This window comes from Tachyglossus aculeatus, chromosome 7, assembly GCF_015852505.1.
Source record: "Tachyglossus aculeatus isolate mTacAcu1 chromosome 7, mTacAcu1.pri, whole genome shotgun sequence".
Classification (NCBI taxonomy): domain Eukaryota; kingdom Metazoa; phylum Chordata; class Mammalia; order Monotremata; family Tachyglossidae; genus Tachyglossus; species Tachyglossus aculeatus.
Genome location: NC_052072.1, coordinates 12,876,489 through 12,891,352, shown reverse-complemented (window position 1 = coordinate 12,891,352; position 14,864 = coordinate 12,876,489). Strand labels below are relative to the sequence as shown.

Below are 14,864 nucleotides of genomic sequence, written 5' to 3'. Positions count from 1 at the left end.
AGTCAAGTAATTCCACCACCAAGGCACATTTCAGAGGTTATATGGTTTCAATATCCTTGAAGAAAAGGGCTGAGATGATGTCAGCTCACCTCTTTTGCTGCTTTCACTCCTTCTCACTCCCTGGAAGGCAAGAACGGATGTAGGAGCAGACCCTGGGTATCTAATTGTAACGTTGGTTGAGAAAGGGGAGACAGTGAGGCGAGGTGGGGAGAGCCATGGTTTGGTTTACCCGGAAAGTGATTTCCAAGTATTCTGAATAAAAGTGGGCCAGTTGCAAGAGCACATCCAGATTTCTGTGGTGTGACAGAGTGTATACCTCCCAGTGGTAACTTGAAAAATTTTCCCCGTGAAGCCTTATTTTTGGTAACCCCCTGTAATTTCCATGGTAGGCCCTATTATTAGCTGCCAGTTTGGGGCTGTTATTGGAAATATTTACATTAGAAAGGAACGTATATTTTTTCCCTTGGGAGTTTAGCTAAACAAAGGCTTCATCTCCAGACCAACGTTCTAGGCCCGAAAGAGAGACCAATAACCCAGATGAATGATTGTGTGGAGTGTAATAATAATAATAATTATGGTATTTAAGTGTTTACTATGTGCTAGGCACTGTACTAAGTGTTGGGGTGAATTCATTCATCCATTCAATTGTATTTATTGAGCGCTTACTGTGTGCAGAGCACTGTACTAAGTGCTTGGGAAGTACAAGTTGGCAACATATAGAGATGGTCCCTACCCAACAGCGGGCTCACAGTCTAGAAGGGGGAGACAGACAACACAACAAAACATATTAACAAAATAAAATAAATAGAATAGTAAATATGTACAAGTAAAATAGAGTAATAAATCTGTGCAAATATATATACAGGTGCTGCGGGGAGGGGAAGGAGGTAGGGCGGGGGGGATGGGGAGGGGGAGAGGAAGGAGGGGGCTCAATCTGGGAAGGCCTTCTGGAGGAGGTGAGCTCTCAGTAGGGCTTTGAAGGGAGGAAGAGAGCTAACTTGGCGGATGTTCGGAGGGAGGGCATTCCAGGCCGGGGGAGGACGTGGGCCGGGGGTCGACGGCAGGACAGGCGAGAACGAGGCACAGGGAGGAGGTTAGCGGCAGAGGAGCAGAGGGTGCCGGCTGGGCTGTAGAAGGAAAGAAGGGAGGTGAGGTAGGAGGGGGCGAGGTGATGAAGAGTCTTGAAGCCGAGAGTGAGGAGTTTTTGCCTGATGCATAAGTTGATTGATAGCCACTGGAGATTTTTGAGGAGGGGAGTAACATGCCCAGAGCGTTTCTGCACAAAGATGATCTGGGCAGCAGTGTGAAGTATAGATTGAAGTGAGGAGAGACAGGAGGATGGGAGATCAGAGAGGAGGTTGATGCAGTAATCCAGTCGGGATAGGATGAGAGATTGAACCAGCAGGGTGGCGGTTTGAATGGAGAGGAAAGGACGGATCTTGGCGATGTTGCGGAGGTGAGACCAGCAGGTTTTGGTGACAGATTGGATGTGAGGGGTGAACGAGAGAGCAGAGTCGAGGATGACACCGAGGTTGCGGGCTTGTGAGACGGGAAGTGCCGTCAACAGTGTTGGGAAAGTCAGAGAGAGGGCAGGGTTTGGAAGGGAAGATAAGGAGTTCAGTCTTGGACATATTGAGTTTTAGATGGCGGGCAGACATCCTGATGGAGATGTCTTGAAGGCAGGAGAATTGAGTTGAAGGCAGGAGAATTGAGCTGAATGCAAGCAGATTGAGCCGGACACAGCCCCTGTCCCATGTGGGGCTCACAGTCTCAGTCCCCATTTTACAGATGAGGTAACTGAGGCAGAGAGAAGTGAAGGTCACACAGCAAAGTGGTGGAGCCAGAATTAGAACCCATGACTTTCTGATTCCCAGGCCCGTGCCCTATCCACTATGCCATGCTGCTTCTCATGACCCTCACTGCCATCCCCTCAAACGAGCAGGGTCTGAGTCTCTCTCTGTCTGTCTCTGTCTCCAGGGAGAATTCCCGGGTAGAGGGGTGGTGCTCATACAGCACATGCTTGAAGAAAAAATTGGCCCAAGCACGACCTGTCGTGGCACGATGGGCTGCAGCCTGCAGTAGGTAATGGTTGTTATATGATGAGCCCTGTAGGAACGATTTAGCACATTTCAGAAATGGAAATAGCAGAAGAAACTGGGCTATATTAAATTCCAACCCATAGTTGGGTAATTGGAGAAGTCCCCTATTTAATAAAATTCCACTATATGGTGTGTGGCAGGAAAAAAATAAAAAAAATGGGTGACCTTCTGTTTAAATCCCGGCTTGGGGTTGGAGGATAGTTTTTTCTGGGACAGAGGTGTGGGAATCTCTCCAAATTCCCTGCTGAGGTGGTGGTGTTCCCATAACAAATCTTCTCCAATAGCACCTGCAGTCAGGTAACAGAGCAAACTACCGTAAGATTTTTGACTCCACCCCTACTGGGCTGCAAGAAAAGTGCTTTCAGGAAAAGTGACAGGGCTCCGGGCACTTCAAGAACCTCTCACCCTGAGAGGTCAAACAGTGGAATTCCACAGCCCAAGCAACCGCAGAGCAAATTCCACCTCCATGCTGTCCTTCCTCAGTTGCTCCGTCTGTCAAAAATGTAGGAGGGCAAGCCACAGGAGGCTTGAAGAGAAGTAGATTAGAGGCCGAGTGCAGAGTTGCTTATCGGTTAGGGGGGTGGACACGAGGGTGAGGAAGGGGATCTCCTACTTGTCGGGCTGGAGCCGATGGGTACACAGTGTGATGTTAGGTGGCAGGCACCACCCGCCGGAAAGAAGCAGCGATACTGGCAGCCCGTCTAGACCAAAGCTCAAAGAGATGGGCTCTGAGGGACGAACACGGGGAGCTCCGGTTGCTGTGGAATTTGAGAGATCCTAAATAAGAAAACAGACACCGTTAAAAAAGGCAAATAAATATGCTTAACCTTTCTTGGGTTAAGAAAGAGGCTAGGCTGCAGATTTTCTTGTCTCGCCCAGAGAGGCCATGATCCCCGTCAATTAACAGGGAGTTGAAAGGAAGCTTTCTGTCCTGCCCCCAGATATTGTCTCTTCCTGTTTCCTGAAATCATTTCTCCTTGAGCTGACTTTTCTTGTTCTGATTCTTCACCCTCAAGGGTAAATGAGTCTGGTTTGAAAACTTTCAAGGGGATCGGTGGCCCCTTTTCAAGTGTTTCTGTGTGTGGAGGTTGCGGGGAGGGACATCTTTTTAGGAAAACAAGAGGTTTTTCAGACTGCTGGTAAACCAGGTGAGAATTGCTTCTTAAGCTTCATGACACATTTGTCACAAACTCCTCCTAGATAAGGATAAATATATTTCACTGATTGAAGGATTTGTGGGCAGGTAATGTGTCTACCAACTCTGTGATACTGTACTCCCCTAAGCACTTTATAGGGTGCTTTGCACACAGTAAGTGCTTATTAAATACCATTAATTGAGTGAAACATTTTTCATTATTGTTGCTACTGCTTCTTAACATACATCAAATGTGGATGTCAGCATTTGTGAGGGTAATAGGCTGCAGAAAAATACCTGGGTAGATTCTTCGTATTCCAGAAGTAAGCTACTGTGGTAATTCATTTAACAGAATTGGTCAGTGGGCTTTGGACAGATCTCTAATTTTTAATGTAGAACGTAGACAAACATTGCCCATGCGAATTTGCTCTGGGATCTCAACTGTGACCTGAAGCAATTCCTTTTGCAATAATAATTTTGCTATTTAAGTGCTTGCTATGTGCCAAGTACCATACTAAGTGCTTGGGTAGGTACAAGATAATCAAGCCCCATATGGGTCTCACAGCCTAAGTAGGAGGGGGAATAAGTATGCCCGTATTTCAGATGAGGGAACTGAGGTCCAAAAAAGTTAAGGACTCCCAGGCCTGTACTCTTCTCACTAGGCCACACTGCTTCCTGCTTTTACAACAAATTGGTAACAAGAATTCACTCACTGAATTGACTCTAGCCAATTCCCAATTATTCAGGAGGCAATTTTCTATTTTGTAGATTATTGAGGACTATTGTCTGGCTTCCTTCAGCTACTCATGATGCCATCACCCTTATTAGCAGCTCCAGCTAAAGGTCGAAGTGGCAGGAAATGGATGCCAGAGGAAGTAAATCTCAGTCCATTTTGCTTTTTGGTAGCAGTTCCAGTAACACTTTGGTGAGGAAGAAAATTGGGATTTAGCTTAGTTTTTCTGAGTATCTTTGAATTTCAAATCCATGAAGCAGCATGGCTCAGTGGAAAGAGCATGGGCTTGGGAGTCAGAGGTCATGGCTTCTAATCCCGGCTCCACCACGTGTCTGCTGTGTGACTTTGGGCAAGTCACTTAACTTCTCTGAGCCCATTACCTCATCTGTAAAATGAAGAGTAAGACTGTGAGCCCTAAGTGGGACAACCTGATCACCTTGTATCCCCTGCAGTGCTTAGAACAGTGCTTCTCACATAGTAAGCGCTTAACAAATACCATCATTATTATTATTATCATTATTATTATTATTCAAATGCTCATAATATCTTAGTTCCAGAGGTGGGCTGCATTTTGGGAGTGGCTAAACCTGGGGAATGTGTCCGTCTGTTCCCAGTAAAGACAGTCAGGTCACTGAGCTCCGTGCAGGGCTGCATAAAAACAATAATCAGTGATATTTAATAAGTGCTTACTATGTGCAGAGCACTGTTCTAAGCATTTGGGAGAGTACAACAGAATTAGCAGACACGTTCCCTGCCCACAACGAGGTTACAGTCTAAAAAAAAGAACCTTTGGGGCCTCTAAACTAATATCCTTTTAACAAGCTTTCTACCATGTGACATTTCCATAGATACCCAAAATCCAAGACAGAAATCCTTCCAAACTGCATCTTTGTACTTGGTACTTAAAATATTCATCTGAGAAACCCCCATCCCTATATACAATCCCTAGCGAGCTCTTTGGACCCAGAAGCCTGCCACTTTGTGGTTTTAACCAAACAGATTAAAAAAAAAAACCTTGGGTTTAATTCATTCCCTTCCATCTTGTTCAAAAAGCAGCTGCAATAGAGTTGCCTCAGGCTACAGGGACCCACTAAGAAGAAAACAAGTGACACTTTAGGGGATGAAGGGGCGGCGGCCTGGGGGTTGGGCCTTAAGTTAAATCATAGCTACCCAAAGGTGACCTCCGAACATGCCTTCGTGCATCCTGTGATAATGCAGCATGCCCAGAACTGCAACTGCTGTGCAAGTGGAGATGGAAGTTTCAACAGTGGCTCTACCTGTATATTCCCAACCTCCATACCTGATCCAAGCATTCACATTTACATTTGGGATACTGTTTTTATTTTCTTAGTATTACAGGATACACATTCATTTCATCCTGCTAGGTAACTAAACCTTCAACTTTTTAGCTTTAAAGAAAAATCCCATTAGGAAAACTTCATCCATTTCACTCAAAACCCAAAACCAAGGTGGAAAATTTGGTTTCAAACAGTTCACCAAACATTTACAAGATCAACGTAACATCAGGTGTAGTACCACCTCGAACACCAGCCAAGAGAAGAGGGATACAAATGATATCACTTGAAAGATACAAGATACTTAAAGGATTCATAACATTTAAAATATTTAGGTAGATCTGTATTTTAATAGGTTGCTTTCAATAGTGGCAGTTGACAAACATTCCAAGACTTTCAGCAACACCATAAAGTAAGCAGAATTAGTTGGCCGAGTACATTGAAAATGAACTGTTCAATAAGCTCAAAACAGAGACCTAAAGAACAATAGGTGGAGAGAGATGACCTTTATCTCTTTGGGGCTTATGGAACTATTATGGGGATTTTGGTCTGGAACATTTGGGGTGCCCTTCTGCTTGGTCACCAATGAGCTGGGACAGGCACTGTTAAGTGTGCCCCAGAAACCCAGCAGTGATTTCTTTGTGCAGAGCCAGGCTGGGTTGGAAGAGTCAGGGTAGGAAAACTAAATGGCAAGAAGTCAGAGTACTGAAAATGAGTCTGCATCTACCGATGGCTAGTTCAGCTCACTGAAAGATGATGTTGTCGGGGTTGGGGGGGGGGGGGTGGAATGGAGGAGTAAATGCACAAGTGGCTAAAGCAAAGGAGTCCCAGAAGGCTGGAATAACAAAAGGAAATCTTTCTATGTCTGGAGAAGCCAAGCAAGGAGGGAGGAAAAGCTCTGAAGAAAGATGCCTGACAGCGTCATTACCGGGAACTAACCGGTCTTCAAATTCTGCTGAGGGGCAGAGGTTCAAGAGACAGCAAAAGATAAAAAGCGGTGGGAGGGAGGGAAATCTACCTAAATATGTTGGGATCCTTTCATTTAAGCAACTCAGAGCCACTGAGACTTGCCTTGGAAAAACTACGTCATTGGCTTCCAGGTGGAAGCCAGCTGAAAACAAGTCCCCATTCTTAACAGATGAAATTAAAGGGTTGAACTCCTTCCCTATCCACTTCTTTCAAGTGGGATGTTAATGTCAGCAGGTTTTCCCATTTCTTCAGAAGCCTATGTGCTGTTCGTTTCCTTGTGTTCCTCACTCGGATCCATGCCGGAGTCGTGCAGGTTTATCAACTCCTTGAACTGGGACACGTCTCTCTTCAGTATGTCCAGACACGGCCCAAGAAGTCTCTCGAGGGCCTCCACGTTCATAACTATGCATTTGGCATCCCCGACAGCATAGGCAGAGGAGGTTCTCGGGTTGTTGCCGACCAGAGCACCTTCTCCGAAATACTGTCCTGGATTAAGCCTCACAGAACCCACTTCCTTGCTGGTGGGCATTTCGGTCAGCATCTTGACTTCCCCAGACTCGACGATGTAGAACTTGTCCGCCGTTTCCCCTTGGGCAAAAATGCAATCGCCGTGCCGATAGGTCTTACTCTCAATCATATCAAGGAGCTTCATCTTCTCTGACTTCTCTAGAGTCCTGAAAAAGGGCACAGAGCTTATGAGCGATTCGAACTTCTTCCGCCTTTCCGCCTTATACGTCACCGTGATGGTCCGGAAAGTCTTGCGGTCCAGACCCCAGAGGACTCCTGCCGTCACGGCCACGATGGTGGCCGGCCGAGGGTAAGAGTACATCAAAGCCAACTCTCCAAAAGCGCCGTGGTCTTTGTAGCGGCCGATGCGGCAGTCCTGCTTGTTCCTCGCAACCAGAATGTCGTACGTCCCGCTTTCGATGGCGTAGAAGTGGTCCCCGTCCTCTCCCTGTTCCACCACGTGTTCCTGAGCTTCCACTTTCCTCTCGATCATGGCACTGAAGATTTGAGTCAGCAGCTCCTCTTCGAGCTCCCTGAAGGGGAGGAGGGCTTCGCAGGTTTCCCTCAGCCTCTTCATCAGCTCGGCGGATTTGGGATGCTGGGCCCACCTGACGCCCACCAGGCTGGAGATGGACGACCCTTCTCCCGGGTTAATGGCTTCGGCCTGAACGGAAGCCCTTCTCTGGTACCGCCTCCAGTTCGGGGAGGGAGGCTTGATCTCTCTGTCTTCCTCCCCATTGTCCAGGGGCATCCCTTCCCACTGGGGCTGTCTGTCGGCGGATCCCGGGCGTCCGTCGACGAGGTCTCCGCCGGCCGGCGCCTCTTTGGTCTCGCTGGGCACGGCGTGGGCCTTTCCCCGGCCCGCCGCCATGTCGCTGGGCCTCAGAGGCCCGGGGCCTGGAGGAGGAGGAGGAGAAGGTTGAGGAGGGACTGGTCCAGCGGGGTCTTGGGATACTGATGTCCCTCCTGCCTCGTTCTGGGAGCTCCCCCCGGCTCTCTCCTCCGATGGTTCCTGAGTCTCATCCTTCTCCTGGGCCTCTTCCATGTTTTCCGCCCTGGATTGACACAGGCCCGTCTCCCTGGGATGCTGGGGAGGCGTTGGCCGCCAACGGGCCTCGCACTTCCCAGGAGCCCTGACGACCGTTGCCACCTTGAGGCCCCAGTCTCGCGCGCCAGCCGCAACTCTCGCGAGAGCGACCACCCGGCCGCGCGAGGGGGAGGGAGAGGGCGGGCGACTGCGCAGGCGTGCGCGGGCCTGACTAGGCGACCGTTGGTGGGATTCATTCATTCATTCATTCGTTATTGAGCACCTTCTGTGTGTGGAGCACTGTACTGAGCGCTTGGGAAGCACAAGTTGGCAACATAGAGAGACGGTCCCTACCCAACAACGGGCTCACAGTCTAGAAGGGGGAGACAACAAAACGTGTGAACAGCTGTCAAGTCATCAGAATAGATAGAAGTAAAGCTAGATGCACATCATTAACAAAATAAAATAGAATAGTCAATATGTACAAGAGTAAACATTCATTCATTGAGTGCTTTCTGTGTGCGGAGCACTGGACTAAGCGCTTGGGAAGCACAAGTTGGCAACATAGGCGGTCCCTACCCAACAACGGGCCCACAGTCTGGAAGGGGGAGACAGACAACAAAACACGTGAACAGGTGTCAAGTCATCAGAATAGATAGAAGTAAAGCTAGATGCACATTATTAACAAAACAAAATAGAATAGTAAATATGTACAAGAGTAAACATTCATTCATGGAGTGCTTTCTGTGTGCGGAGCACTGTACTAAGCGCTTGGGAAGCACAAGTTGGCAACATAGGCGGTCCCTACCCAACAACAGGCCCACAGTCTGGAAGGGGGAGACAGACAACGAAACATGTGAACAGGTGTCAAGTCATCAGAATAGATAGAAGTAAAGCTAGATGCACATCATTAACAAAATAAAATAAATGGAATAGTAAATACATACAAGAGTAAATATGTAGAAGAGTAAATATTCATTCATTGAATTGAGTGCTTTCTGTGTGCGGAGCACTGTGCTAAGCATTTGGGAAGCACAAGTTGGCAACATAGACGGTCCCTACCCAACAACGGGCTCACAGTCTAGAAGGGGGAGACAGACAACGAAACAAAACATGTGAACAGGTGTCAAAATATGTACGAGAAAATGTTCATTCATTTATTCAATCGTATTTATTGAGCGCTTTCTGTGTGTGGAGCACTGTACTAAGCGCTTGGAAGCACAAGTTGGCAACATAGAGAGACGGTTCCTACCCAATAACGGGCTCACAGTCTGGAAGGGGGAGACAGACAACAAAACTTGTGAATAGGTGTCATCAGAATAGATAGAAGTAAAGCTAGATGCACATCATTAACAAAATAAAATAGTAAATATGTACAAGAGTAAACATTCATTCATTCAATCGTATTTATTGAGCAATTTCTGTGTGCAGAGCACTGTACTAAGCGCTTGGGAAGCACAAGTTGGCAACATAGACGGTCCCTACCCAACAACGGGCTCACAGTCTAGAAGGGGGAGGCAGACAATGAAACATGTGAACAGGTGTCAAGTCATCAGAATAGATAGAAGTAAAGCTAGATGCACGTCATTAATCAATCAATCGTATTTATTGAGCGCTTACTGTGTGCAGAGCACCGTACTAAGCGCTTGGGAAGTACAAGTTGGCAACATATAGAGACAGTCCCTACCCAATGGTGGGCTCATTAACAAAATAAAATATATGGAATAGTAACTATGTACAAGAGTAAATATGTACAAGAGTAAATATTCATTCAGTCAGTCGTATTTATTGAGAGCTTTCTGTGTGCGGACCACTATACTAAGCGCTTGGGAAGCACAAGTTGGCAACATAGACGGTCCCTACCCAACAACGGGCCCACAGTCTGGAAGGGGGAGACAGACAACAAAACACGTGAACAGGTGTCAAGTCATCAGAATAGATAGAAGTAAAGCTAGATGCATATCATTAACAAAATAAAATAGTAAATATGCACAAGAGTAAATATTCACTCATTCATTCAATCGTATTTATTGAGCAGTTTCTGTGTGCGGAGCACTGTACTAAGTGCTTGGGAAGCACAAGTTGGCAACACTGACGGTCCCTACCCAACAACGGGCCCACAGTCTAGAAGGAGGAGACAGACAACAAAACATGTGAACAGGTGTCAAGTCATCAGAATAGATAGAAGTAAAGCTAGATGCACATCATTAACAAAATAAAATAGTAAATATGTACAAGAGTAAACATTCATTCATTCAGTCGTATTTATTGAGCAGTTTCTGTGTGCGGAGCACTGTACTAAGCGCTTGCAAGCACAAGTTGGCAACATAGACGGTCCCTACCCAACAACGGGCCCACAGTCTAGAAGGGGGAGACAGACAACGAAACGTGAACAGGTGTCAAGTCATCAGATTAGATAGAAGTAAAGCTACATGCACGTCATTAATCAATCAATCGTATTTATTGAGCGCTTACTGTGTACAGAGCACTGTACTAAACGCTTGGGAAGTACAAGTTGGCAACATATAGAGACAGTCCCTACCCAACGGTGGGCTCATTAACAAAATAAAATATATGGAATAGTAACTATGTACAAGAGTAAATATGTACAAGAGTAAATATTCATTCATTCAGTCAGTCGTGTTTATTGAGAGCTTTCTGTGTGCGGACCACTGTACTAAGCGCTTGGGAAGCACAAGTTGGCAACATAGACGGTCCCTACCCAACAACAGGCTCACAGTCTGGAATGGGGAGACAGACAACAAAACGTGTGAATAGGTGTCAAGTCATCAGAATAGATAGAAGTAAAGCTAGATGCACATCATTAACAAAATAAAATAGTAAATATGTACAAGAGTAAATATTCATTCATTCAATCGTATTTATTGAGCAATTTCTGTATGCGGAGCACTGTACTAAGCGCTTGGGAAGCACAAGTTGGCAATATAGACGGTCCCTACCCAACAACGGGCTCACAGTCTAGAAGGGGGAGAAAGACAACAAAACATATGAACAGGTGTCAAGTCATCAGAATAGAAGTAAAGCTAGATGCACATCATTAATCAATCATATTTATTGAGTGCTTACTGTGTGCAGAGCACTGTACTAAGCGCTTGGGAAGTACAAGTTGGCAACATATAGAGACAGCCCCTACCCAATAGTGGGCTCATTAACAAAATTAAATAAATGGAATAGTAACTATGTACAAGAGTAAATATTCATTCATTCATTCAATCGTATTTATTGAGAGCTTTCTGTGTACGGACCACTGTACTAAGCGCTTGGGAAGCACAGGTTGGCAACATAGATGGTCCCTACCCAACAACGGGCTCACAGTCTAGAAGGGGGAGACAGACAACAACATATGAACAGGTGTCAAGTCATCAGAATAGATAGAAGTAAAGCTAGATGCACATCATTAACAAAATAAAACAGTAAATATGTACGAGTAAACATTCATTCAATCGTATTTATTGAGCGCTTTCTGTGTCCAGACCACTGTACTAAGCGCTTGGAAGCACAAGTTGGCAACATATAGAGATGGTCCCTACCCAACAACGGGCCCACAGTCTAGAAGGGGGAGACAGACAACGAAACAAAACGTGAATGGGTGTCAAGTCATCAGAATAAGTAGAAGTGAAGGTAGATGTACATCATTAACAAAATAAAATAAATAGAATAATAAATATGTACAAGAGTAAATATGTACAATATCGTTCAGCTGTATTTATTGAGCGCTTGCCGTGTGCGAAGCACTGCCCTAAGCGCTTGAGAGAGTACAACATGAGAATAGGTGCCAACCAGAGACAGCTCTCTCATATTGTACTTGAGAGAATACAACATTCATTCTTTTAGAGAAGCAGCATGGCTCAGAGGAAAGAGCATGGGCTTTGGAGTCAAGGTCATGGGTTCAAATCCTGACTCCTCCACTTGTCAGTTGTGTGACTTTGGGCAAGTCACTTAACATCTCTGTGCCTCAATTACCTCATCTGCAAAATGGTGATTAAGACTGTGAGCTCCCCGTGGGACAACCTGATCACCTTGTAACCTCCCCAGCACTTTGAACAGTGCTTTGCACATAGTAAGCGCTTAATAAATGCTATTATTATTATTATTATTATTCAATCATATTTATTGAGCGCTTACTGTGTGCAGAGCACTGTACTAAGCACTTGGGAAGTACAAGTTGGCAACATATAGAGATGGTCCACGCCCAACAGTGGTCTCACAGTCTAGAAGGGGGAGACAGACAACAAAACAAGACATATTAACAAAATAAAATAAATAAAATAAAACGTACAAGTAAAATAAAAAGAGTAATAAATCTGTACAAACATATATACAGGTGCTGTGGGGAGGGGAAGGAGGTAAGGTGGGGGGGGTGGGGATGGGGAGGAGGGGAAGAGAGAGGAGGGGGCTCAGTATGGGAAGGTCTCCTGGAGGAGGTGAGCTCTCAGTAGGGCTTCAAAGGGAGGAAGAGAGCTAGCTTGGCGGATGTGCGGAGGGAGGACATTCCAACATGAGTACAACATGAGAAGGAGCATGGCTCAGTGAAAAGAGCCCAGGCTTTGGAGTCAGAGGTCATGGGTTCAAGTCCCGGCTCCACCAATTGTCAGCTGTATGACTTTGGGCAAGTCACTTAACTTCTCTGTGCCTTAGTTTCCGCTCTCTCATTCACCCCTCACATCCAAGCCGTCACCAAAACCTGCCGGTCTCAGCTCCGCAACATTGCCAAGATCCGCCCTTTCCTCTCCATCCCAACCGCTACCCTGCTCATTCAAGCTCTCATCCTATCCCATCTAGACTACTGCATCAGCCTCCTCTCTGATCTCCCATCCTCGTGTGTCTCCCCACTTCAATCCATACTTCATGCTGCTGCCCGGATTATCTTTGTCCAGAAACGCTCTGGGCATATCACTTCCCTCCTCAAAAATCTCCAGTGGCTACCAATCAATCTGCGCATCAGGCAGAAACTCCTCACCCTGGGCTTCAAGGCTGTCCATCACCTCGCCCCCTCCTACCTCACCTCCCTTCTCTTCTTCTACTGCCCAGCCCGCAACCTCCGCTCCTCCACCGCTAATCTCCTCACTGTACCTCGTTCTCGCCTGTCCCACCGTCGACCCCCGGCCCATGTCATCCCCCGGGCCTGGAATGCCCTCCCTCTGCCCCTCCGCCAAGCTAGCTCTCTTCCTCCCTTCAAGGCCCTGCTGAGAGCTCACCTCCTCCAGGAGGCCTTCCCAGACTGAGCCCCTTCCTTCCTCTCTCCCTCGTCCCCCTCTCCATCCCCCCATCTTACCTCCTTCCCTTCCCCACAGCACCTGTATATATGTATATATGGTTGTACATATTTATTACTCTATTTATTTATTTATTTTACTTGTACATTTCTATCCTATTTATTTTATTTTTTTGGTATGTTTGCCTTTGTTCTCTGCCTCCCCCTTTTAGACTGTGAGCCCACTGTTGGGTAGGGACTGTCTCTATGTGTTGCCAATTTGTACTTCCCAAGCGCTTAGTACAGTGCTCTGCACATAGTAAGCGCTCAATAAATATGATTGATTGATTGATTGATTAGTTACCTCATCTTTAAAATGGGTATTAAGACTGCGAGCCCCCCGTGGGACAACCTGATCAGCTTGTAACCTCCTCAGCGCTTAGAACAGTGCTTTGCACATAGTAAGTGCTTAATAAATACCATCATTATAATTACAACATAACAAACAGACACATTCCTGCCCACAACGAGGTCACAGTCTAGAAGAGGAGACAGTCATATAAATAGATAAATAAATCAATTACAGATATATACAGCAGCAGCATGGATAGAGCACGGGCTTGGGAGTCAGAAGGTCATGGGTTCAAATCTCAGATCATTCATTCAATCGTATTTATTGAGCGCTTACTGTGTGCAGAGCACTGTACAAGCACTTAGTACAATGCTCTCCACACAGTAAGCGCTCAGTAAATACGACCAAATGGATGAATGTACTAAGCACTTGGGAAGTACCAATCGGCAAGCAGCATGGCTCAGTGGAAAAAGCATGGGCTTTGGAGTCAAAGGTCATGGGTTCAAATCCAGACTCCACCACTTGTCAGTTTTGTGACTTTGAGCAAGTCACTTAACTTCTCTGTGCCTCAGTTACCTCATCTGGAAAATGGGGATTAAGACTGTGAGCCCCCCATGGGACAACCTGATCACTTTGTAAGCTCCCCAATGCTTAGAACAGTGCTTTACACATAGTAAGTGCTTAATAAATGCCATTATTATTATTATATACAGACAGTCCTTACCCAACGATGGGCTCACAGTCTAGAAGTGGCTCTGCCACTTGTCTACTGTGTGACCTTGGGCAAGTCACTTAACTTCTGTGGGTCTCAGTTCCTTTATCTGTGAAGCAGGGATTAAGATTGTGAGCCCCATTTTTGGACAGGGATTGCACCCAACCTGATTCATTTGTATCTACCCCAGATCACCTTCTGTCTGATCAAGTTGGACACACGTGTCCCACATGGACATTTTACAGATGTCACAAACGAGATTCAGTCGTATTTATGGAAGGCTCACTCTGTGCAGATCACTGACTGTACTGAGCGCTTGGGAGAGTACAGTATAACAATAAATAGACACATTCCCTGCCCACAATGAGCCAACAGTCTAGAGGGGGAGACAGACATTAATATAAATAAATAATTACAGATATGTATGTAACTGCTGTGGGGCTGGGAGTGGGGATTGAATAAAGGGAGCAGGTCAGGGTGATGCTGAAGGGAGTGGGAGAAGAGGAGAGGATTGCTACATCAGGGAAGGCTTCTTGGAGGAGATGTGCCTTCAATAAGGCTTTGAAGGTGGGGGAGTAATTGTCAGATTTGAGGAGGGATAGTGTTCCAGATAGTGTTATTTATTTATTTTACTTGTACATATCTATTCTATTTATTTTATTTTGTCAGTATGTTTGGTTTTGTTCTCTGTTTCCCCCTTTTAGACTGTGAGCCCACTGTTGTGTAGGGACTGTCTCTGTATGTTGCCAACTTGTACTTCCCAAGCGCTTAGTCCAGTGCTCTGCACACAGTAAGCACTCAATAAATACGATTGATTGAT

General features: G+C 46.0%; 2 protein-coding genes across 3 annotated transcripts in view; one reads left to right on the top strand and one right to left on the bottom strand.

Annotated features, from left to right (window-relative positions):
- Positions 1-14,864, top strand: part of NAV1 (neuron navigator 1) — a 252,307-nt gene that overhangs the window by 162,797 nt on the left and 74,646 nt on the right. The window lies entirely within an intron of this gene.
- On the bottom strand, positions 5,584-7,891 carry LOC119930403 (cAMP-dependent protein kinase type II-alpha regulatory subunit-like). The gene has a single exon (XM_038748719.1). The coding sequence runs from the start codon at positions 7,781-7,783 to the stop codon at positions 6,488-6,490; it is 1,296 nt and encodes a 431-aa protein (XP_038604647.1). The 5' UTR covers positions 7,784-7,891; the 3' UTR covers positions 5,584-6,487.

What these genes read in the sequence shown, in the direction of transcription:
- LOC119930403 (XM_038748719.1), bottom strand. Translation starts at nt 7,783, where the DNA reads ATGGAAGAGGCCCAGGAGAAGGATGAGACTCAGGAACCATCGGAGGAG.